The 26,403-nt window shown below is 39.2% G+C and overlaps 2 protein-coding genes across 4 annotated transcripts in view; one reads left to right on the forward strand and one right to left on the reverse strand.

Annotated features, from left to right (window-relative positions):
- Positions 1-10,449, forward strand: part of LOC125746446 (ras-GEF domain-containing family member 1B-like) — a 59,825-nt gene extending 49,376 nt beyond the window's left edge. For all 3 annotated transcript variants that reach the window (XM_049020416.1, XM_049020417.1, XM_049020418.1), the window contains 10 exons: positions 1,845-2,057; positions 2,258-2,332; positions 3,550-3,645; positions 3,737-3,839; positions 5,431-5,510; positions 6,442-6,537; positions 7,761-7,856; positions 8,129-8,252; positions 8,726-8,798; positions 9,195-10,449. In XM_049020416.1, coding sequence (XP_048876373.1) covers positions 1,845-2,057; positions 2,258-2,332; positions 3,550-3,645; positions 3,737-3,839; positions 5,431-5,510; positions 6,442-6,537; positions 7,761-7,856; positions 8,129-8,252; positions 8,726-8,798; positions 9,195-9,219 — 981 coding nt within the window. In that variant the 3' untranslated portion in view covers positions 9,220-10,449. The remainder of the gene's footprint in view (positions 1-1,844; positions 2,058-2,257; positions 2,333-3,549; positions 3,646-3,736; positions 3,840-5,430; positions 5,511-6,441; positions 6,538-7,760; positions 7,857-8,128; positions 8,253-8,725; positions 8,799-9,194) is intronic.
- Positions 10,450-19,299: 8,850 nt separating this feature from the next.
- On the reverse strand, positions 19,300-23,827 carry bmp3 (bone morphogenetic protein 3). Its single transcript, XM_049020424.1, has 3 exons — positions 23,376-23,827; positions 21,550-22,448; positions 19,300-19,752 (listed from the first exon to the last, which is right to left on the reverse strand). The coding sequence occupies exons 1-3, from the start codon at positions 23,656-23,658 to the stop codon at positions 19,561-19,563; spliced, it is 1,374 nt and encodes a 457-aa protein (XP_048876381.1). The 5' UTR covers positions 23,659-23,827; the 3' UTR covers positions 19,300-19,560.
- Between the last annotated feature and the right edge of the window lie 2,576 nt (positions 23,828-26,403).

A 26,403-nucleotide genomic window follows, 5' to 3' on the forward strand; every position in this document is an offset into this window, starting at 1 on the left:
CAGGGAAAAAAAAGTAACTGTGTAGGATAATAGTGCATAGACTGATTTTACAAAAATCTGGTTATACAAACCGCAATTATTTAACGTGCTGGTTATCATGTGGTGATGTCCTTGCTTTGCTATTTAGACTATTTTGAGAATCATATCTGTTTTCTCTGGCTGCATATTTTGACAGAAGCCAGAATGATGTTAAATTTGTGTTTACAGGACAGCTGGTCTATGTTTAGCACTGGTTGTTTTCCGTACACTGTGAACTCTATGTACTCTCCAAAGCACAACATTGCTTCACATGAGATGGTGCACTGCAAACTGGCTTTCTGGTGCCTGTCAGATGTCCCTCTGTATCTGTAGCCCAGTGTTTGGAGGATGGAGTCCTACACATATCTGGTGTTATGGTACATTATAAGGGTGTTCTTTGCAAATGTAGTCAGTTATTTACTGTAATAGTAAACAAGAATTGTTTGAAATTTCTCTGTTGTATTGATGGCATATGTGCTTACACAGATAAGTTAGTTTTGATGATCAATATTGAATAATTATAGCATAGTCCCTTCTGATGTTTTGTTAAAGGCGCTGTGCGTTTACACAAGTGCACGTTTCGCGTTTTGGGTGCCGCTATAAATTTAGCTCCCAGATGGGCCTCTGCAACTTCTGAAAGGGATTGGCTTTTGGATCCAGCATCCTGGTTGACCACTACAGCTCTTTGAGTTGATGGGCTGCAAATTTTGGGCAGGATGTCAGAAGCCTGTAATAGATCAGCATCTGTTTCCAGTGACTTCCAAACCACCCTTTGCTTTACAGCCCTTAATTTGCAGAGGCTTTCATTACGGAGGTGGTCGGCTTACTGGAGTAGGCACCGGGGAACCTAAACAAGGGTGGCTCTCAGGACTCCACCCCCATGGTTCACATGCACAGTCATGAGCGATCTATCAGCACCCCTTCCGCAGAGCTGGCCTTCCGAAGTGCTTCAAGCTGGTCTACCAGAATGAGGTGGTGCAGTTCCAGGAAAACACTGAGCGGGGGAGTTCACTGGGCAGCTTGTTTGGGGTCACGCAGCGAGCCCTGCTGTCCTGCTAGCTCCTGATGCAGTCTGGCTCCAGGGTTAACTGTTCAAGTAGGCCAGAACTGGCACATGTCAGCATTCTGTATCAACTGTGCACCATGTGGCCCAGAAATTTTGACAACTAATCCCCAGGAATATGTTTCTAAATTTACACCCTCTGTTGGCAACTGGAGCCAATACATTAACAGATGGTTATCTTTTGAAAGTTGGATTTCTTTGATTTCCGGTTGGCCTAGTAGTCTGTCCCTTGAAAGACAAGTAGTATAATATCAAGAACACATAATTGGTTAAAAAAAAAAAGATTGCTAAGATTCTGCCAGTGATAACCTGCTGTTAGGGTATGATGTAACATCTCATTATGCATCCCGAATGACGCTTTTACTGCCCACCCATTAAGCACGTTTTAATCCAGTGTGTGGGGGAGGGATTGGGCTGTCATTGAGATTCTTTCGAAACTTGCCTGCCTTTGGCAGTATCCTCGCTGTTACCCCTTTGATTGATGGAGGACAATTAAATTCCCCAGGTTTTTTGGCATCACTCGAACCGCTCCAGATAAAGAGGATGCCTGCTGTATTAATCACTCAAGAGGAAACCTAAAGAAACTGTAATCTCTCCACACTCCACCCTCTGCCTCCATCCTGCTGCAGCTGCCGGGGAGGTCTGATGGTGTGGAATGTGCATGTTGCCCCATCCTGGAGTTGCGCTGCCATTAATTTTTTTTTGTGGTGGGGTTGAAGCATTATGGGTGTAAAATATTTTGCTCCCCCCCCACCCCATGCAGGTTTGCAGGAAGGCCGTGCAGCAGATGATGCAGGGTCTAATCCGCAAGCTGGCCGCTCTCAGCCAGTACGAGGAGCTACTGGTGAAGATCAACGCCACAGTTGCAGAGAGGCTGACCGTGTTGAAAACGAAGCCGCAGTCCATCCAGCGGGATGTTCTGACCGTCTGCAATGACGCCTTCAGTTTGGCCCAGCAGCTTACCCACATAGAGCTGGTGAGTGACCCACCTGCTTTCCTTTGGGCTACACATGGAGTTTTATTCTGGGGGCTAAATGATGCCTAAGTGCAATTTTATGCAAAAGTCACTTTACATTTTACTCAGTGTAAGCTGGTTAGTTTACTGGGGGGGCAAAAATGAACTCAATATATTTCTGTGACATAAACATGCTTTGATTTTTTTTTTGTTCCGTTTAGGAGAGACTCAGTTACATTGGACCTGAGGAATTTGTACAAGCCTTTGTTCAGAAAGACCCGTTGGTTAATAATAAGGTACGGTATTTTTGCATATATGGAATAAAGTGAGGGTGAATCTCAGCTAATTTTGGATAAGTTGCACCTTGAAAGTTTTTTTGGGAATTGAACGAATTTGGTAAATAAATGCAGTTTTTAGTGGCTAAAACTTTAATTAAATCATACAAAGAAATGCTTAAAATTGCAAATAACATATTTGTTAATGATAACTTTGTTACCGCTCAGCCGCTCACCAAAGCACCGAGCCGTCCATCCCCCTAAATGCCGGTTGCTCGGCCTGCTCGGCCACCAGAGCTTTGTCTTTTGACATGCTTCACATTTCACCATCTGCAGTCTTCATTAATGGCCGACTCAAAGCCCCCCACTCCACGTCTTTTAAGAGCAAAGTTCTGGGCGTAATTGCACATTGCTGGGCCCTTCAGCATGCCTGTGAAGTATGATCCTTTGTTGCGCGGCAGGAGCCACACAGTGGCGGGAAGAAGCAGAGCTGAGAAAAAAGGCAGGGCCTGAAGAGCCGTGTTTTTCAGCAGGCCGAGCCTTTGGTAAAGCCAATTCTGCCCCCCTGAGCGGGGAAACCATCGGTGGTTCCAGAGTGGAATGCTGCGGACGGGAATTGTGGGAGAAACAACCTGAATATAGACACTGGGAAGGAGGAGGAAAAACTTTCTTGACAAAAACTTGTCTTACATTAAATGTTAAAGGGCAATTCCATGCAAATGTCCATTTGATCTCTAACACTTATAAAATGCTATGCATTTCTCACCACTGGGAAGGTCAGGATCAGAAAGTAAAAATCCAGACCAAGATTTCGTTTCAAGCAACCAGCTGAGTATAAAAAGTTGCAACAGACCTGGTTGTTTGAAATAAAATCTTGGTCTAGATTTGTACCTTCTTAAGTTGAACTTTCTACCTTTGGCATTTCTAGCATGTAAATTTAATATGAATAATGTTCAACCCAAGAGGGTACATGAAAAGTTTGTGCTAATTGGCTCATTGATACTAAGCTTGTCCATGCTCTGAGCCATTTTGTTTGCCAATATGAGTTCAATTGTCACACCCGTAATGCTGGAATTGCCCAAAAAGCAAAGTAAATTCTAGGGAAAAGCCTCCATTCACTCGGTTAGTAGCGGCATGATTTTGGACGTGATTTTAAGCACTCTGATCTGCAGCACCCAGCAGGGCAACCAAGGTAATTCTGTTGTGAAATAACCTTTCTCATGCCGTTGTTTTCACAGAGCCGTTTTAGTGACCGCAAGAAGGCAAACAACCTAGAAGTGTATGTGGAGTGGTTTAACAGGCTCAGTTACCTGGTGGCCACAGAAATATGCTTGGTAAGCCTTCCGTCTTGTTCTGTCTCTTTTTTTTTTCTTGTCATCTGCCTTTATCAAATCTGACATGTTTTATGTGACTCTCGCTGTCTAGCCCGTAAAGAAGAAGCAGAGAGCTAGAGTCATTGAGTTCTTCATCGATGTCGCCCGAGAGTGCTTTAACATCGGCAACTTCAACTCCTTGATGGCCATCATTTGTGAGTATGGCAGTGTGTTGAAGTCTGTAATGTTTCATGGTGGCTGTGTCTTGGGCGTGGGGTGTGGGTGGGGGGCTTTGTTCTTGTGAAATTTGAGAGACTGTTTTGTTTGTCTCAGGTTTGTGATGACGGGGTTCTGTTTTTGTCATTACTGTGGGAGGTTTACGGGCTTCAGCGAGTTACGGAGGTTGTGTAACTAGCTCTTCCCACTCATCCAAATCAGCATATTTTCAGAAAAGAATAATAGTAATAGTAATATAGGCATTTTTGATCTCCGGCTAGAGCTGTTAAGGAGTAAAAGCTGCAGTAATCTAAGTGCTCTGCACAACTGATCACTGACTGAATAAAGTGCTTAAGTTAAATGAAAGCAGAACATGACAAACATAATGAAGTGATCATGGGATGTATAGGAACAGGGATACTTGTAGTAAATGTTTCCCAGCTCGCAATTTCAGCTCTGGCCCGCAATGTTCTTGATGGTGGACCTTTATGGGGGTGGTGGAAGGGGCTGCATGGAGATGGTGGGAGAGGCAGCTGGCTGGCCAGCAAAGGGCGGGGGGGGGGGGGGCGGAATGTGCCGGGTGGACCTTCCTGCAGGCAGATGGTCAGGGAAAGGGCCAGTCAGGCCTGGAGGAGAAGCCAGAAGAGGCAGGCAGCTGTCCCTATTCTGACCCCTCCCTGGGGATACAACCACAGGCAAGGCCGTAGAGAGGGTCCTCTCCTGAGAGGCAGAGAGGAGAAATTAGTATCCTCAAAAAGAACAAACGAGTCATGAGAAGGGCTGGTGTTGTCTGCGTTTGTTTTACAGCACACTGCTTAGCCATTGTGTGCTGTGAATAGGCTTATGGCTGATGTCCCTGTCCAGGCTCTCGCACACAAATAATGAAGGACTCGCACGTCATTCTGTTGCAATGGATGTTAATTTCTGTTGTTACTAACACCTGTTAGTGCTGAAAAGTCCTCTTCTGATAAGTTGTTGTTTTTGGCATGCATTGATAAAATTGTATAAATTTATTATTTTTCTAACCAAGCTGGTGAGAATCACATCTGTTGTATAGTTCTTGCATAAAAGAAGAGACTCGATAAGCATTCATTTGATCTATGGCTTTTTTTCCCTGTGCCAGTTCTGAAGCTGCCCTAATGCTGCATCTTCCAGTAGACGGAAGCGCAACTTATGAATATGAAATCTGATTTCCTTTATAGACAGTAACAAAATCTTACCGGAATCTGCTGGGCGTGTGGCTTCTTCAGCAAGCCGGCCTTAATGAGCCGTGCAGGTGTTGGAGAGCTGCCGGCACCTCGGAGCGCTTTCTCTGAGTCCACAGGGACTGGGAGGTCACATCTTTGATAACTGGGCTGGTTTTGTGCTGCCATTCCTTCTGCATCCCATTACCATATGTTAAATGCTGCTTCGGAAAGATGTGACTCAAGCCCTGGTTCCATTGTCCCATTCTGGGGTTCTTCCCTGGAGGGAACTTGGGAGATGCCAGACAAAGGGCAGTTTGAGGGGTTGCAGCTGGCTGGGATGAGAGGAAGGGGAAGCTCTTGTCCTGCACATGCTGACATGTGCTCTCATCTGCTCTCTCCTCAGCTGGGATGAACATGAGCCCAGTTTCCCGGCTGAAGAAAACCTGGGCCAAAGTCAAAACGGCCAAATTCGATATCCTAGAGGTGAGGACTGTGGCTGTATTCAGCAGGCCTTGTAACACATGATGACTAAGCATATATTGGTGGTTGGATCACATAGATGTGAGCAGAATTATTGAAGTTTTAACTACGCTAATTAAAATGAGTACTTACCAGTTTTTTTTTCTCTTTGTAAGTCTTCCTGTAAGGTGTGTGTATTTCTTGATTCATTTTCATGTATATCCTAACCCTCTCTTTTATATATTGGTAAAAATGAAGGTGTGTATTTTAAAGACAAGGCAAAAAATAGCTTCCTGGATAATGCTTGTATGAGGTGTAGACTGCAGCACGCAGAGGCACCTGCGGCACGATGTAAACGTAATTTCTATTTGTAATTTCTTCAAAGAGGTGGAAATTGACAAGTTGTGATATCAGGGCACTGTCTTCAGTTGCCTTTGTAGCCCACACTGCTCTGCTCTCTGGAGAGATGTGCTCCTCACAGGACAGGCGGTGTTTTGAAATGTAAATTTCCCGTGTGCAGAGCCAGGCTGCTGGACTGTGGCTTGGCAGTGGGCTCTAGAGGGGAGGAGCTGGTTCAGGGAGAAGATGTACTTCCTATGCTAATGAAATCTGTGTGGAGCCCATTAAATCTCCTCTGTGTGCTTGTGCAGATGGTGCAAGGGATGGGAGCACAGGGTGGGCGACTCTCTTTTCTAACACTGGGAGTCAATAGATTTACAGCAGTGTTTCCCAATCTGGTCCTTGGGGACCCCCAGACAGTCTAGATGTTTGCTCCCTCCCAGCTCCCGGTAGTAGCATGCGCTACTTTAGTAGGAACTCATGATTGTAATTCAGAAATAATCCTGTTAAATCAGAAAACATTGCAGGGTGATTTAAGGCCAGGGGGGGTTTTAGGTGCAGTATACTTGACACAAGCAAAAAACCTCACAAGCTTGATGTTCCATTTGTTATGCAGCACCAAATGGACCCAACCAGCAATTTCTACAACTACCGAACGGCATTGCGTGGTGCTATGCAGAGGTCCATAACGGCACATACTAGCAGAGAAAAGGTAAGTCCAGTAGCTGGTTCTGACTGGACCGTTCTTTGTTCCTACCCCCCTCCCACCCCTATGTTTCCGCAAATGTCTCACAAGCCTCCTTGTGTAGACCAACAAACTTGTTGTGCAACATTTTAGTTTCTGTGATGGTAAGCGCAGTTTTCAAAAACAAGCTCAAGTTCTGATTTATTTTCCTTTTTAGGATCGCGTATCTCCATTTTGCCATTCATTATTTGAAATTGTGTGGAAAAAGACTCTCTCACACACACATTTTGAACCGATAAAAGCACATTAATTATGGGGGAAAACAGCAATTTCAGGCACTTTGATGTCAGTGTGCTGTGTACCATGGCAACTTCCAAGAAAATGTATATATTGTTTCTGACGGTGAAATGTAAGATCAAGATAAAAGCCACACTATGCTAAAGGCTCCAAACTAAATAGTGGCATTTTCGTTACATAACTGTTTTTTAAGCAGAGGTTAGGACATTCATGGGTCAACAAAGGGGGACTGATGTATAAAAAGCCGGTTCCTGTTTTAGATATGTTCTCCCATGGAAATTGGCCTAACATTAACAGTGTTATGCAATACAGGTCATTAAAATATCAGCGTTATTTAAGAAAATCACCACCACTGAATTCTGAACTGCATTCTAGTCATGAGACGGTATCCCTAGTCTAGCTGAAATGTTCTCTGTTTCTGGTAAGATCGCGTAGGCATCTGTTTCTCAGCACAATAAATACATTGTGTATTGTAATGGACTTCATGGGAGTATTGTGAGGCTTAAAGAAATGGCATTTCAGTTTATTTGATTACACTATTTTGCTCCCATAGTTACCCACAAGGTTGGTTCCTCTACTAAAACAAATATTTGAGCCCTCTTCTATACTACCTAAGTTATTTTCTATCTTTTTTCCCTACTATCACTTAGCCAGCTTAAGTAGCAGAGGAAGAGAATGCCCTTCTTGTAGCATTTGAATCTAAATCTAAAAACCCGTATGATAAAGTGTATCAGAAGACTAAATTTGGCCAATTAGGGATCAGCTCCAGGTACTAGTTTAACACCATGTAAAGACACATCTCAGAGCCTTTTTTCATTGTACATGTATGAGGAGTGAAGGTCTTTTTGAGCTGTTGATAGGTTTTGTAACTTCACTAAAAATGTTCCAGTGTCACTACTGCTAAAATAATTTCAAATTTAGAATGAAAATGTCTGACTCCATTTTCTTTGTAGATTGTGATCCCCTTCTTCAGCCTGCTAATTAAGGATATCTACTTCCTAAATGAAGGATGTTCCAACCTGCTGCCCAATGGGCATGTTAACTTTGAGGTAATTACTATAAACATACATTTATAATATGTCTGTATTGAACCATGCACTTTAATAGTGATTATTCATATTTTTCATACCTGCTCACTTAATATATCAAAATGAAATGTTTTGTTGTAGAAAATACATTGCTTTGGAATGTATAATTCAAAGGAACAAATATTTTCCTTAAATCACGGCATTCCATTTGAACCTGCAGCCAGTTACCATATGCTGCAATAAAGTGAGACATTCAGATTGCAAATTTCTAAATCTTTCTGCTGTCGTTTCAGAAATTCTGGGAATTGGCCAAGCAGGTCAGTGAGTTTATGACGTGGAAGCAGGTCGAGTGTCCTTTCGAGAGGGATCGCAAGGTCCTCCAGTACCTGCTGACTGCACCGGTCATCAGTGAGGATGGTATGTACCTTCATACTGGTCAAGGGTAAATGGTTAAAATTGCCCCACTAATGTAGGATCTGTGGATTTGAGTCTAGCATGTGACCCGTAGCTGTGAAATTAGCTTTCCATTACCCTGACTTCCTTTTCCCTTGCAGCTTTGAATTTGTGCATCACAATGCAAATGAGCAACCAAAAAATGTATCAAGACAAGACATTTTTTTTCCCCACCCAAAAGCTCTGCTAGTCATTTACTAATGGAAATTTTGTTCAGTCATTAATCGCACATAGTATTTATCACTGGAATATATGCTGCTATTTACTCAGTTATTGTAATGCTTTCGAAACATAGTACACCTACATACATTTTTGGATCACAATCTACCATCCACCTCTTCAAGTTGATATAATCTGGAAGGAGCTAACGTGTTATGATGGATGGATGGATGGATGGATGCTATAGTGACACTTATGCCCCCCCCCCCTTTCCGCAGCCTTGTTTCTGGCCTCCTATGAGAGCGAGGGTCCAGAGAACAACATGGAGAAGGACAGCTGGAAGTCTCTTAGGTGTGTATTAGGGTCAAGCCCATTCATCAATTTAGCACATAACCCTCCATATTTATTCAGTAAGCTGTTATGGTTTTATTTATGCAAATAGCGCTGTATATTGGCAAAATTTACAAAAGTGTCCCTTGCAGCTGCTATTTTGAGCAGTGTAACCAATCATTTGCTTGTTGGCCTACCTCTGTGTTGTATCAACAGTGTAAAATTAATCCTTAAGTTAATATATAGAATTTATTTCTGTGCATGTTCAGTATTAGAATATGTAATTTTTTTAATTAAATCATTAATCAGTTATGGTGTGATAATGATGTTGCAAAGCCTGTAGCCTATAACGTGCATTTAAATGTATGTACCTTTGTTGAATCTGCATTTCCTTTAACAGTTGTTCCTTTTTTGCAGGTCTGCTCTACTAGGTAGAGTATAAATGCTGAAAGAAAACATTTGAAATGTCCTGTTACACCAGAACAGTGTGAAGTTTTCTAAATTGCAGAGCCTGGCTCTCCTTTGACCGTATCGAAAAGTACTCAACAGTAACATCAAAGACTGTCAGGATTTTTCTGATGCTCAGACTGAAGATTTTAGGACATTTTTTTCATCATTTGAAAAATGTATTAAAATGATTAAGAAATGCCCATTGAACGACATGTAAGGGATGCTCTTTCATGCATGGCTAACAGCTATAGGCTTCAAGTTTTTGAAATGCATCTTTGAAGAAGTTCGAGTTTGCTGCTGGTTGGCTTACTCTAGATTACAGCATTGTGTGTACTGTGTATACAGTACTGTGTATTGTTAAGACCTGAAATATTAATTAAGCTAACGGTTATAGTTTTGTTAATATACTTTTTTCTATTTGTAAAAATGAGTACAGTGTTATCTAACCCAATGTGGGTTTTTTGGGTGAGGTTTTGAACGTACGTTAAATGCACTGAGTACATTTAACAATTTTATTGTTGTTTTTTGTGAAACCATGTGAACTCCTTATAGCTAGAATTATGCTCCCACATTCCCGATGCTACTTGACCTCATTTCACTAGTATTTATGCAGAATGTATCACAAAATCCAGGGTCTTTCCCACAGCCTACCTGCCCCCTCTCCTTCCCACAGATTACCAGAATAGCGCAAGTGGCCATATAATCCTACTTTATGATGGTCAGGTGGCAGCGAGAGTTTACAATGAATTAGCAGAGTAGCAGTTTGTATACATACATTTTGAAAATAGAAGATGTGATTCAGTATTTTCCAGTCTCTTGACCCTGACTGATTTCTGTTAATGGGGTGGGACTCTCTTATTTTTATTAATTTCATTGCTTTTTGTTTAATATTTATGTGCAAAATTAGATATCTACAGGTTATGTTTCACTTCTATTTAATTTTTATTAGGTGATTTTTGTCAGGCTTCTCTTTCTGTAGTTGTATGTTGCAAAGATTTTATTAAATGTGTTTGTCACTTACTGTCAATTTTAAAATGTTCAGGGTACTTGGAGTGATATGCACTGGCTAATGTCCTTTGTCAAATACAAAACCAATGATGTGCTGGTATCCTGTGTAAATAATTTATACGTTTACATTATCCCATTTCAGTGATTTCATTACAATGGGAAATTTAGTACATAAAATACATGGAAGACTATTAATAAAATGTTTTAGAATCTGCCTAAGTGTCTGATCCCTTTTTAATCGATGTGAATGATGCAAAGTTCAATGCAATTCAAACTGAAAATAAAATTTACATATTCAAAAAAGAAACCCACCAAAATGCATTCATAAGTACACATGAAGTGTTATTTAAAACAGGAATATACATTCGCTAAAACAATATTACTATTTGGCTATTTCTGTTACTTCAGTTGGTTATTTACTTTATGTTGATTCTGTAAATTTCCCCATGTAATCTGTCATTCTGAGATTTTGGTTACATGGCAGGACCTTAAGTAATTATATTGTTATGTGATTATCAATTAAATATGCTAGCTATATATTTTACATAGAATATAGTCTTGCAAGACTGAACTTTCACTTCCAAGATGAAATAAGGGAAAACTTTTTGATTAGATGAAGACTTCCAGGAAAGACATGAGGAAATTGTAGGTGAGGGGAAAGTGCCCCCCCTTAGCCCTGTCTGATGATACAGTTTGATATACAATACACATACACGTGGCATTTAAAAAAATCAATGACCTCGCTAATATATATAAGTAAATGCCCAAAACACAATATGGACTTTCACTTCATTTTGTGCTATGGGAACATTAAATTCTTCATCTTGGTTAACATAATGGATTGGAGCTTCAAATGAAATGGAAGTTGAGGTTCTGTGATACGATTATTTGCCGCCATCTGCTGGCGACTTTTGAATGTAATAATTCTATATTCAACAAAATCATCCATCCATCATCCAGCCTTTTGTGTGTGCATGTCCTATTATTCCGTATTTATTATTATGTGTGACTGGTTGCTGTGCTACTCCACGTACCTTTTAATTGCCCCTTGGGGGATAAATAAAGTGATTTGAATTGAATTTGAACTGATTTGAACTGAACTGAACTGAATTAAACTGAATCCATCCATCCATCCATGTTTTTACTCTGCGCTACCTTGTCCTTATCCCAGGTACATAGATGGGAGTGATACAAACACACACAAACACACACACACACACACACACACATTTATATTCTGTGGACTATTTAGAGACAGCAATTACCCTTACCCAGTATCTTTAAACTATGGTAGGAAACCCTTCAACAACACTGATCCATCCGTACAAACCACAGAAAATCGTCTACAGTTAAGGTCGTATACAGTGCTCAAGGAAAGTCTTGGGACGGTTACTTAGTTCTGTAATAATGTTGCAAATTTATTGACTTAATAACAAAAGTCTATTGACAAGCATATCTTTTCTTTTTATTAACTGCCAGTTTTTTTTACTGATTTATTCAATGGTGTTCTTGCTATTTTGCTATTAATTTCAATTGTAGTTACTGCACCCCCCCCCCCCCCCCCCCCCAGAGGGACACTAAACACAAATGTTAGGTGTCTTACGTTATTTCAAAGTTACTTTGAACTTTTTAACTCAGAACAGCTCTTTTAGAACTGTAATTTTGGTTTCAAAGTTTTACTTTAAAATTTCCGGTTGTTTCTAATGTGTGTATATATTGTGTGTATTTTATTATTTTAGTCCTCGTTGGTTGTATTGTATTGTGACTATTTTTGGGGTTGTCTTATTTATGTTTTGTTCGTGCTAATTTTCTACCGCACTTTGGAAAACTTCGATTGTTTAAATGTGTTTTAGAAATAAAATTTACATTACAAGAGTCCCAAGACTTTCTGTGAGCACTGTATCCATTTCCTCTAACCTTTAATCCAAGGGCGTCGCTGCCATTAAATCTGAGGGGGACGTACGTGTCCCCCCTCACATTTCCTAATTATTCGTTTGCGCCCCCCCCTTCCCCCACATACACACATTTAATATAAAATATTAGTTTTATGCCAGTGTGTCTCCTCCACATTCAAAATGCTTCTGGCGCCCCTGCGCTTATCCTACACAGGGACTCTGGAGGTCTGGAGCCTACGGGCGCAAGGCAGCGAACAACGCAAGATGGGACGCCAACCCCACGCAGGGTACATTCACACACCATTCGTTCACACAAGCACACTTACGGGCACTTTGGTAACTTCAATGTACTTCGACATGTTTTCGGACTGTATAGGAAACCCGCGTCGACACGGAGAGGACATACAAACTCCACACACGGAGCCATGGCGGAGATCCGAAACATTGTCAAAAGGTGTGAGGCAAAAGTGCTAACTACTGCACCACCACGCTGCCCCATAAGCTTTGTATATTAGACCATATATATATATATATATTGCAACTACGATCCCTCAGTTAGTAGAATATTTGGTAGTACTTTACCTGACGGGGCACAAAAACGTCGTATTAACTAAGTTACTACTGAAGTACAAATAAACAAATATAGTCGCTACTTAATATACGTTACGGTTCATTAATTTGGAACAAACGAGATCAGTATTTCATTTTTGTTATTCATTACTTGTTCCTTTAGCAGTTCACAAATGTTTACAGAATTAACAGATATAGTACCAAATATACGAGTAACTGCTTGAGACAAAATATGCGTCACAATTTATTAATAATGAATTAACATGAAATCAGTATGTAAATAATTAAGACTTGTAAGTTCGTGGTAAATTTATACATAAGTGATAGAATAATACTATATTTCAGCTTAGTCAAGTAGTGTTACCGAATATTTAATATATTTTTTTCACAAATATTTTTCCACAGTTGATTTAATTAACATTTGAAAACACAACCACGTTTTTGTTATCTTTCTTCTTGCTGCCCTGCTCGATTTTAAAACCACATCTACTTGGTTTAATCCCTGGTATTAATATATACTTTAATTGATCATAGCCACATTTTCTTGATTTGTTCTGGAAACATTGTTTAACATGTATAATTGCTCTAATGGGTACCACTTCACAATAAGACTACTTATAAAGGGATTATGCATGGTTTATTAATAAGATAATTAATTAGGTTGTGTCACTTTGTAAATCATTTATAGACAATTATAAACAAGTTATAACACCACTTATAAGTGGCAAAGGGAGCATTAGGTGGTACCTTCTATTTGGCCCCATGTTGCTGTTTCCTGTGGGAAATCCAGTTTCTTCTCACAGTCTAAGTTTATGGGATTTAGGTGAACTTTTGACATTAAACTGCTCTTAATGTGTAAATGGTTCTGTGTCTGCTTCATGGTAAACTCATGATCGTCTTGATCTGGACTGGATAAAGTGGTTATTGACTGGATAAAGTGGTTATTGACTGGATAAAGTGGTTATTGACTGGATAAAGTGGTTATTGACTGGATAAATGCACCGGAAGTATAGAATGAGGCTGTGTGTCATTACTTTATATGTTGCTCTCTGTAAATTTTAATAGGCCTATTTTCTGTTAGTTCCTCATGACCCTCACACACCAGTTCATCCAAACATGCTTTAGTTCTCCATCCATCTTCCAAGCACTTGTCATGGTCAGGGTCACAGGGGACCTGAAGTCTATCCCAGGCAGCCCAAGCTGGGGATCCCCCCCATTATGGGGCTGCAGGCGGAGACCAGCATGACACAGGGAGGAAATGTGAAGTCCGCACACACAGCTCTGGAAGTATGAGGCAACAGTGCTACCCACTGAGTGACCCTCCTTTTTCTTACTCACTTGTTTGCTTGTATGTGACCTCATCACTAAGGAAACACATTTAAGGGGTTGCGTCCAATATGAAACTGTGCAAGATTAGTAAAGGACAGAAGAAAAACAAAGCAATATTTTTTCCTTTTTATGTAGCTGTCAGCAAGCACCTGATGTGCAGAAGCCAGTGGAAGATCTAGGACAATCGGACTTTTAAATATGTTCACTGCAGCTCAAGGCTGCCTTCACACAACATATTCCCTTTACTGAATTAATAACCATTTCAGAATGATAAAGTAAAAACAATATTTCAGACTTGGTTACCTTCCAGTGTGGAACAATTTCTCCTTTCAGATTCTTGCCTGTACGCCTTGGAGAAAATAAAAGATGATGCAACCATGAAAGGAGCTCACGTCTTAAGCACATATTTTTCTTGAGGTGTAAACACGTCTTTCAGGAACGTGGTAACTACTCCAATGTCAGAGTGGTGTGTTCCACTAACCCCCCGCCGAGTGGCAACCTGACCTTAGTACCTGATCCATCACTGCAATGCAGCGCCAGAACATTGTGTGACACAGAACAAATTCCTTGGTAAGCACACAACTATTATATCTTTTCCATTATGGCCCTGGCCTGCAATGAAAACATACACTGACTATAGAGACCCGAACTGACATCCATTCACCTTTGTCCTGCTGCACCTATGCAAACCTGATAAATCTACTGTTTGAGAACCATTATTTGTTCTCAACCCAAGCAATAAACCTGTCTACATATGCTCATCCTGTCCAGCTGTATGTCAGTGTATCTGTTTTTTGTGGGACCCACAGGGTATATAGGCTCGTATTTCTTAATTTTATTTCATTATTGACCTTTCTTCTCATAAACTTTACTTCATTAGCCTATTAGAGTTCAACGAGTTATGCTGTATGCATGAATGGTTAAAGTTTATAAACACCTTAACCAAAACATGAGATTATTGTATTAATTTTTGTACTTGTAATAATGATTTTCTTTTGATTTTATTTGGCCCATATGTGCATTTTCACATGAAATTATATACATTAGTATTTAATTTCCCCTTTTATTTACTTCATTTTAAGGGGCCAGGAAATGTCTTAATCTTAACTGGATCATTTAGAAAATAATTGACGTTACAACTGAAACTAAGCATTTTCTAGAACTCCCACACCTTTAAGCCTTACCCTGCAGAGAACGCTACAAGGCAATCAAATCGCAGGGACCAACACATTCCTGCCCCCACACATCAACCTAGGGAAACAGTTCAGAAATTATCTCATACTTGCTCCTTTTCAATTCAGGATCGTACTTTAAACAAACTTCATAAATGCTGATTTCTGTTTGGAGATTTCTGTCATCAAATAAATACCTCCCTGGGTGAGAGATGGAATTTGTAACCCAATCATAGCCCAGATGTTTCAACAGAATAGTCCGGATACCTTCGAGTTCAATCATTAAACAGAATGTAGAAAGAAATTCTGCACGAAGGGCTGTTATGAAAAATATGTTCCCGGGACTCAGATTTGTTTGAAATATTAGGGAAAGTGGACAATAATAAAATACTTTTAGAATTATTTGAAAGATAAATCCGTAAAAAGTCAGGCAAAGATTTACATTGTTTTTTCATTATACAGAAGAAAGATTATGTGCGGTGCATATGTAAAACAATTCAAGCTCCTTACCTGTAAATTCTGTGCATTAAATTCTTTTTCTGGTGATGCAACAAACAATACTAAATCCACGTATCTATCCATCTTCCATTTACGTATCCTGGTCACGGATGTAGGTATAACGAGATTATTTCATGAAATAGTAAAGGCTGGAGACAGACCCAATAACAGCTATTTTAGAATGCAAATCTCTGTGTTAACATCCGTCCATCCATTTTCCAAACTGCTTATCCTACGGGGTTGCGGACACACCTGCGGGCAACTCCAATTAGCCTCAGCATGTTTTTGAACTGTAGGGGGGAAACTGGAGTACCTGGAGGAAACCCCACGACGACATGGGGAGAACATGCAAACTCCACACACGCAACCAAGGCGGAGACTTGAACCCGGTTCCCAGAGGTGTGAGGTAACAGTGCTAACCACTGCACCACCATGCCACCCCCTGTATTAACATGAAGGACTCAATTTGTTCTGTACACAGTGACATACTTCACTTGTCTGTGAAACCTGTTCCTGATTTGTTTTTGCTTCTCACGTATATTGATGCCACACATCTATTGGTGATGACTATACTGTCTTGAATTGATTTTAATTTGGTCATATTTAGTATATTTACCTTGGTTCAGCAGTTTTTAGAAATGTATTGATGGTTGAATGGATGCATGATTTGTACAGATGGAGGTGTTTCCTTCTTAAGAACTTTTTCAAAGTCTTAGGTCTATAAATGATGCTGACGAGGCATATATGCAAATACATCTAAAGCTACTAAATCCAATATTAGCTGCCAGTGCATTTAGGGTTATACAAAATTCCACAACATTTTATTTGGTAAACGGTGGCATATGTAGCTTTATTGTTTGCTTGAATGGTTCACAAGAAAGGTTCGTTCTCAAACAGGGGAGTCCTCACATAGAGGTGAGTGTATACATCAGTAGTAATGAGTGCCATTCACAGCTTGACAGGTCATGTGATGGTCCCCTCTCCGCATCGTCCCCACCCTTTCTTCCACACTCCCTGCCAATCAGCAACCACGTCTTAAAAATAGCCGCTCATCAGAGAAAAAAATTAAAACAATACACAGGCTATAAATAAAACATCATTAAACATTAAATTCCATATACAAATATAATGTCATTAAGCTTATTGTGCAAGAATACCATTTTCTCTTAATGCTATATATTTACAGACTTTACAGAGTGGTATGGGGGAAGCTCCATTTATAGCATTCTCTGACATACTGAAGTGGTTGTCAAAGCAAACAAAGGTGATGTTCATTTCCATGCATGGAAGAAAAAAAATAGCAATAGAAAATATTAATTATATAAGAACTTTTCCCATTAACACAGTTACTACAGATACTAAAAATGTCTCATATTGGTATAGCACCCATACAATCCATTACGACGCAGTTAAAATCTAAATTTACTTAAAGCACTGAGAGTAGTAATAGTTTTCTTGGAAACCAAAGAAAAGTGAATCGCTGTACATTTAAATCAATACATTTTTCTGAGATGAAGCTCTGATTGCTCATGTGAGACTTCATTGTTCAAATACATCCCCACAAAAGAACACTCGCAAAAGTTAAACTTTGTATTAAATGCGAAGGTAAATTCTCTACTGGCAGCATTTTATGAAAGTAGCAACATTCTGAAAATGGGTTTGCATTTACAGTGATCCCATGCTTCATCTTAAATGGTTTAAACAATAAGCTGAACTGCTTTTAGTATCACATAAGTGTTCCATTATCTCTTAACACCAGTGACATACACTAAACTACCTCCCTTTTCCACCTAAATATTGCTCATAGTAAACAGTCATTGAAATTTAGTCATTGAAGTCAAGATTTGTCTTATAAAGTTCTCTTTGCACTTTGAAACTACTATAGAGCTGAGAGATTGGTTTTGTTAAAAAAAGGAAAATAACTGAATTTGATTGATAGATATAAGCATTTCTAGGCATTATAGTATTTAGGTACAACATTTACCATACATGTTGATATTTATGCAGAATGTATGTTTGTAAATGTAGTACGAGCTGCAATATAATTACTTGCCACTTACAGAAAAAAACATTAGAGCAAGTTGGTATGTTTACAGATAAGATTGATCAGATACCTAGAGCAACCATGACACATGATGTCATTTTGCAGCTGCGTGAAACAGAACTATACCTGTCGACAGCATGTGTGCATACCCCACGGGCAGTTATCAACGGGTCTGAGCGCTTCTAAGAAGTGGTCATTCATACACCGACAACAGTTTGAGATGTTGTAGCTGTGAAGTTCAGGTTGTTGATTCGCAAAGCAAGCCCAAGTCCAGCTTCTACTCAAAGATTGTTTTCGAAAGACTCAATGTGAATAAAAATAAAATGCGTCTAAAGCATTTATTGCAAATAATGAGACAACAAAACAAAACAACTTCTACAGCCTAGCCAAATGCATCGAGATGCTTATCAAAATCCATTGTGAAAATTTCTATTAATTATGTATTATATAAACTATATATGTATAAAAGAACTGATTAATATTTCATACAATAAGAATCTGTGCTGAAATCTTTGCTCACTGTTTTAGCATAGCTCCCTAGATGATAGAGATGAAGATAAAAATCCCTTTTTACATGAGTTAAACCCTAGTACAATTACAAATATTAATTTAAAGTTACCTTTAGTAGAAAATTCTTAGTATCTAAACTGAAAGAAGATAAACTTTTGCCTTCAATTTGAAAGCTGATTTTTTTTTCTGTATAAAGCAGCATAAAAGTTTAGTTCAGGCTAACGATTATATGAAGACACTTATGGCTAATGAATCCAATTATCTGTTTTCTTTAAAGCCACTTGCATCTGTATTTCAATGGACAGGGACAGAAAATTGGAGAACATGGAGATTTCTGATGCCTGTACACCTTTTGTAAGCACAAAGGAATGACCTTATTAATGCATGAAAGTGTGTCTGGCCACTGTTTGAATATGAGCTTCAAAGCATCTTTAGATATAATTGTGTATATATAGTTGTGTAAAAGCATGGTACTGTCTTACTTCATTTAATAATTGCTAATATGTGATTAACTAATATCTGTATATTTGATAATGTTAACTGCAAATAGCAATAATCCTTTATCAAATAGTAATGAGAACCATTAGTGATTTTCCAAAAGGCACTAAATATTTTGACTTTGGAATCCATACATAATAGGTATATCGATACAATGATCATATGAAATTTTAAACATCATGAATTTTAATATATGCTGAACCTTCAAATTATATTTTAAAAATGCACTGATGTATTGTGACTACAGAGATGTACATTAGGTCAAAACGTGTAGTACTGGGGTAGGGTAAAAAACAGGGTAGACTGGTCTCTTTCAGGACAATTATGCAGTATAATCATGACATAAAAATACAGTATAAACCCACAGTTCAACGCATTGTATACTTTATACTTTGGTATAAAGCATGTAATTTTTTACTTTGCATTCTATTGCATGTACTGCAATCCTGGATGCATATAAGTCAAATGAAGCCCTTTGCTGCAAGTGATTCAGTCTTTGACCTTTGAAAAGGGAAATTATCCAATGGTTGTTCATCCTCCTGTGTTACAAAGATAGACAGTGTTATGTCATAAAGTTAGAAATTAAATTTTTATTTCTGAGGCATATTAAAGCAAAACCTCCTTTGGTAGGGGCAGAAAAGAGATTACATATCTTACAAAAATATATTATTTTAGGCTATGTTTCTTTCAAGCTTCCACAACAGAAAGATAAAGTCTTCAAAAATTTGATAAATGATATGGGAACCAATTCTTAATTAGCTATATATCAGGGTTTCGTTTCTCTTTTAGTGCAAAACGCAATTTCGACATCATCTGCAAACGCAGGAGTCCACGGTCATATTGGGGTAAACTTTGAGCACTACATTCTTGTCCTGGTCAAAGAAGAGGATGCTGAGGGGTGACATCCTTTCAGGCACACAGCAGGGTTCCGGAATGCCAGGCACCACGCCCACTGCCCGCACAATGCTCTGGATGGTAGCGTGGTTAGAGGGCTTCAGGGACTGAACAGAGAGAAAGAGAAAGAGGTGAGATAGCTCTTTAAGCAAACAGCTCTGTGATCAACCTGCTATGATGACCATGGTGCCCCTCAATGACTCTGTGTCCAAAGACCCACAGTATCCTAAGCTATATTTACTTGACTATCAATCAGCTGATAAGCAGGCACTTGCATTCGTTACAACTGACTCAACAGCTAAATATGTGTTTACTCCAGTAATTCAACTCCAGTTTACAGCTCAAAGGTATAGCATACCAAGCCCCTTCTGAAATTTTAAATGGTCAGCTTCTGAAACCCAGTGCCACATCTACTGTGCTTCCTACTGCCCTGTCATCATAAATCTCAAACATCCAAGCCAATAGCTAGTTTGGATTCATTTTATTAAAAAATTATTTATAGAAAAATTGTGCTGGCACCTGTATAATACTGAGAACTCTCAGAGTTAGTTAGTTAGTTAGTAACTGCAACCACACACAACCAACTTCTTTTTTCCCCAGTTGTTCTATTGTCAGTTTATTGCTACTACTGATGCCACTGCTGATCCACAAGAAAGACCAGAATTCAGTAATGCAGCGTTGTCGGTGTGCCACAACAAACTGGCTGAAAAACGCTGCCTTATGGAAAGTGTGCCCTGGCAGAAAAAAGGTTGGGAAACACTGCAACGTAATCCAGTACGAAGTACATCAATGTACTCTAGTAAGTTTTGCATAAGAAAACTTATTCTACACCTTGATTCTATGCGAGGTGGACATAAAAAATTAGCTGGCTTGAGAACGTGTGTGAAATGCACAGACTGGTGGTAAATACAGAGAAACATAATTCAATTTATATTCATTATTATGTGATGCTTTAGAAAAATTACGCAGCCTTTCATAAATTATTAACACTAATAAACAGAGGACTATAAGATACCCAACAGCTAAGCCAATAGCTTCAAATGTAAGAACAGATATTTATAAATAATAGGAGGATGATTATTTTCAAAGAAACATGGACAATATAAAATGATAAAAATTCAAAATATTTTTTTTTCACAGCTATTAATAGTATTGGACTGGCAGCTCAGCGATGTAGCTGTTATTGTTACACTCTCCAGAATGACCATGTAGCAACAATGATTCTCTCACTGGAGACTCACATAAATACATTAGACAAGGTTCTGGCACAGAACGTTCAGAGGAATGTCTATCTTCCTAGCAACACTGTCATTTTTAAAATTAAAAGTATATCCTGTATGACATGAATTACTTGGCACGGCTCATGTTTTACATTTCGTAATGAAAACCAACACTATCCTAAATAACATAAGAATTTCACATTAAGTGATGTTTTCCTACAATTATTCAAATAAACAGTGTAAGATTGCTTACTATTTTGTGCAAGCTTTTCCCCTTTAGAACAGCTTGCATAATTCACAACACATCAGCATGAAAAGTTCGTTTTTATTGTTTGGCCTGCCTAACAAATTGATCGAGAGAGATGTTCAGATCTGACACCGGGTAAACAAAACTGAATTTGAGCATTAACCTAGTTAAGCAGAATTTAAGTATAAGTACACTTACACTTGAATTATTTCCCTTGAAATATCCAGATATATGACAGAGATGGCATTCATGTCTATCTTTCTGTTTTCAGGAGTGTCTATAAATAAAATCAGTATAGCAAACAGCAAGAACTCAGGTTACATATGACCTCCTAGGTCATTTAGGGGAAGGGAAGCAGTACTTTTCTCATCCAGGACTCATTTCCATTCATTTTCTTATTAGATTCATTTTTGAGCATAAACCAGGAATGAACGTACCTTTGGCATCGGAAACTGGCAAGATCCTGAACAGTAGTAAGCATCAAAGGATTTTGGGGAGATAATCCACTCACTCCACCCTATGTCAGCGAAGTCCACCTTCAGGTACCGGCGGGCACAGTTGCGCGGCTCGCTCCATTGCTTCTTGTGTGCCCGCTGTATAGTCTGATCATCAAATTGCAGCAATGGCACCTTGTGGCGGTGGTTCTTCCGGGGCTTCTTCTTGGGCTGTTTCGCCGGTCTGTTGTCTATGGGGTTGTACGGGTCCGTCTCATCCCAGTGTGGGACCTCATATGGGTACTCGTTCCCTGGGAGCTCGTTGTTCTGGAGCGGGAGGAGGGTGTCGGCTGAGCGCCTGGACCGAAGTGGCATTGTGCTGGCACTCAGGTGTACTCCTAAGCGATGAAGTCCTGGCCGCACAGGGTCTTTGTGCCCCCCTTGCAGGGCGGACACCACATTTTCTGGACCAGAGATGTCGGAGTCATTGGCATACACCAGGATGTAAGGGGGAGGGCCGAGCAGAAGCTCATTCCACAGCTTGTGTCCATCTGATGGGACTTTGATGCCAATGAGGAGTTCGTTGTGATGTTTTGCCTTCTTCATAAAGGACGTTATATCTTTCCATTGCCAGGATGTCACGTCTCTGTGGGCTGCGGGAACCCTGATACGAACATGGCCCAGAGTCCTGGTGTCATTATCCAAAGAAGCAGAACTCCAAATACCCAGCTGAATGTAGGTTTGCTTTGAACTGCGTTGACTGCAACTTTGGGGCCTTGTACATCTGGAGGAGCTATTCTGCAAGCCACCAATGAAGTAGTGTAACGTGGCAGAAATGATGTCCTCTGATTTGGTTAACGAAGTTAGATTAAAGATCTGCATCTGGATGCCGTTAACTGTACCTAAATGCAGAAGTAACAAATACCACTTACAAATTAGGGCACAGCAATTGCATTTTGACTAAGAATTAATACCAGAAAATGTACTTATGAATTAGTGTTAAAAATGACTGCATGCTTTGTTATTTCAGTGGCGATATGAAAATATTTTCAAAGATACCAGAAAAGATTTATTTTATTTAAATATTTAAATTAACTTACGTGACGCGGATCTGGACATTCTAAAATATACCAGTAGGAGGAACCCAAGACCTGATGGAAATTCCAGCTGAGGTTTCAAACTAAATTCCAGCATAATGTTTCTGATTTTGATTTCAAGAGGGACAGTTTTTATTTATTTATTTATCAGGCTCCTTTATCTTCGTTAGAAATTCTTAAAGATAAACATAAATAAATATACTGGTAAGTTCCATAGACTATAGAGATTTCGCTGTCCAAAAATCCATATAAGACTTTCTGGTAAAACTTTAAACTGATTACTTTAAACTGGAATTTCCACCAGCTAAACGCGCACAAAGAACACAAAAGACTGGGGACGTAAATATTTTACAGTTAAAGATATAAATGGCCTAAACAATATTTCAGTAAGTACATTAAATAGTATCCAAAATAGAAATATGATTTAAATGCTATGCGAGTCTTAAGGAAATATGTCTAAACATTTAAAGAAAATATGCATTGCATCTTAAAATTTCACTGTAAAGCACCACGAATAATACTATTTTGTTAGCGCAGATACCGCTCTGCTTTAGTCTTTCTTTTCACAAATCCACTGTCATCCAACAGCTTACAGTAGCTGTCCCAACAGGTGTCTCTCTGTTGCATGACAACCCTGAAACTCTGGTTTTGCAGTGAATTAGAAGTTATAGACTATATTATAGCCGTATATAACAGTAATTATATATACAAAAAACAAAGATCGCTACATACCCCAGTGTGCTTTGAAGCTGCGAACCGTATTTCCATCCTTGAAATGAAATCCTGCACTATTGTATTTCTCATACAGCATCTGCATGTGCTCTGATACGGTCTCCTGTAAGACAAGGTCGCCCTCGTCCTTAGCGAAGCGATCATCATCCCTATTCTCTTCAAATTGTCCCATTTCCGCCTTTCTTTTCAGTCCAGGGAGATGTTCGTCCAACATAAAGCGATATCCACTGCAGATATAGATCCATCCCAAAAAAATGACAAGTAAATGTTGACAAGGTGCCATGTTAAATCCCAGTACCGATCTGAACGTAATGGAATCAGTCAGACTTCTACGCAAGCTTTCAGTTCTTATCTCTCAAATAATAATAACACCTGGGAAGGCTGGTATTGCAGTGTATTTAGCTATCTTCCTCTCTTTACTCTCAGCCGTTTCACTTCGGGAAGGAAGTTCACTTGGTTTTGTATGTGCGAGCAGGGCTGATCTCCGCATCGCCAGCCAATAGCAGTCCTTCTTAGTTTACCGAGGTAAAAACCACGTTGCGCACGGTAACATGTGAACCCTGTACTCCGTTCCACACCGCACTTATGGTAAATATTCAATAAGGGCACCGAAACCTTCTCTGCTGCATCGACCTATCTGGGACTACACTTCTGCAGAAACATTTAGATTCAGATGTACTTTCAGAGCAATGTGCTTTTGAAAAAGACCCGTCAACGCATGTTGTTGAGGTATTTGATTTTTGTTTACCGCTGAAATCCTTTAAACAATCCGAAATGGAGAAAAGAGAGAGAGAAAAAAAACAAATGCCGTCCACATACCGATCATGTTTAATTATTTTCCAATTTAACAACGTTACATGTTTAATATTTTGTCAATGTTAACCTCCTCAAGGCAGCCAAGCTTCATCAAAACATCATCCATCTTATAAACCGCTTATCGTCGTCAAGGTCGAGGGATCATCAAAACACGGTATCAGTGACATCATGTTGGCAACATGCACAACTTATTTCACAGGTCTAATTTGTGAAAAAAGAATTTCTTGGGGGGGGGGGGGGGGTTGTGGGTCAAGACTTGGAAGATTGCTGGTTCAAGTTCTGAGGTCAGGCAGAGTGATGCCACCATTGGTCCCCTGACCAAGGCCCTTAACCCCAGTTACTCCAGGGACTGGCTGTCCCCACTGTCTCCTCTGCACCAGTTTCATAAGGTGGCCTCCTGGGATGCTTTTCCAGCTGTCCTGAAGGAGGTCCCACATATGCTGAACACGTATTGGTTGCTTCTCCTTCACCCTCCGATCAAACTCCTGCAAAACCTTTACTATATTGTGTTTATATTGTGTTTATTGTGTTTGGTCATGTGATGCAACACTATCACTCTCCTTTATAGGCAGCTTGGTGTGTCCAAACTTTTCACTGGTATAGTATAAACATAAAGCAGCATTTATAATTATTAATACTTCGAATTTATTCTGGCACAATGATTTCTGAAAAATGCGCATTAAATACCTGCTTTTCGTTATTCTTATTCCCACGTCAGCAGAAATAACTGAAAGTAAAAGAATTATGCCTTGAATTTTTAGATGTTACGTTTCAGTATGTGCAGTAATTAAGCAGGATATTCAGAGAAATAAAGGATTTACGTATTAAATTAATAAGATTATGTTATACTTTTGATGTACGGTACTAGGTATGTGTTTGGTATTGGTTTCCTTTTTTCAGTTTTCTTTACACATTTTGTCAGACTGCTGTTAAAAATGTAGAACAAAAACATGATTTCTCCTTACTTTCCCATCTAATGATCACACATATCGCAAAGAATCCAATACTGACACAATGCAAATATCGATTACATTTGTACTAAATGCTCCAGTGCAAAATTACTACACAAGCGACATCATCTTAGATAAATGATACATAACTAAAATGGTACCAGTAACTGTAGACAGCAGATTAATGGGAACTAGAATATCATATGATGATGATGATGATGATGATGATGAGAACCCTTTATTGCTGTTGCAATACACCATGTCACTAGTCACTAGTACCAGCGAAAAAACTGGCCATCAACCCAACTATACGTATACACAAACATCACAGTAGGGGGTAGACAGGTCGGGAGACAGGGGCATATCATAAACAAGGAATCTTAAGGAATGACTCTGTGAAAATTACCCATTGGTTTTATTATATATTTTGGTGTATCTGCTTTATACTACTTTTGCCATTATATACCTTCTGCTCAGTCTTTTAAATACCAAGTATATACTGTAGCTTCACATTTAAATGTATACATTTTCCTTTGAGATTAGTATCATTTATCTGTCTGTGTGTCTGTTTGTCAAAACCACAAAAATATTTTTTAGGCTGTCTGAAAAAGTCTAGTGAAGTATAAGAAGGACCACAAAGATGGCTTTCGCATATGTTTTGTGTCAGATATAGTCAATATGTGTTTGAACCTGTTGTGTAAAGCATGAAGCATGAAGAGGAGGACATGTCATTAAACCACATAAGGCTGTTTTTGATGTAATTATTTAAGTCTTTAACGTGCATAATATATTTCGAGAATCTCAGCCTTTTAACTTTTCCATTGTAGAGCATTGAGTTAGAGGACTGCATCAACATTTGAGAACGGGGCTACTAAACCTAGAAATGTGTTTTAGCAGTTGGATACAAGCTAAGGCAGCCTCATTTAAGAGCAAAGTTTGCTTAAGTATATTCAGATTTAATTAATCATGTTGCCATCTTCCTCCGCTTTGATATGAACATCTGTTATTGCATTTGTGGGTATCAGAGTAGATTTTGTTCCTCTCATAGAGCACAGTTCATTCATGTGTCTAATAGGAAATTGCTGCCATAGACCACATGAATGTATTATGGCTCGAAAAGCGACCAAAGGAAAACAATTTTTAATGTGGGTGAGAAGCTCTTTCGTCTCCTGCTTGTGTAGGACTTCCTTGTGAACAAATGGTTATGTTGAAATAGACTGGGTCCAACTGAAGTTGGCATTTCAGACACTTGAGTTAACAAA

The sequence above is a fragment of the Brienomyrus brachyistius genome, chromosome 7 (assembly GCF_023856365.1).
Source record: "Brienomyrus brachyistius isolate T26 chromosome 7, BBRACH_0.4, whole genome shotgun sequence".
Lineage (NCBI taxonomy): Eukaryota > Metazoa > Chordata > Actinopteri > Osteoglossiformes > Mormyridae > Brienomyrus > Brienomyrus brachyistius.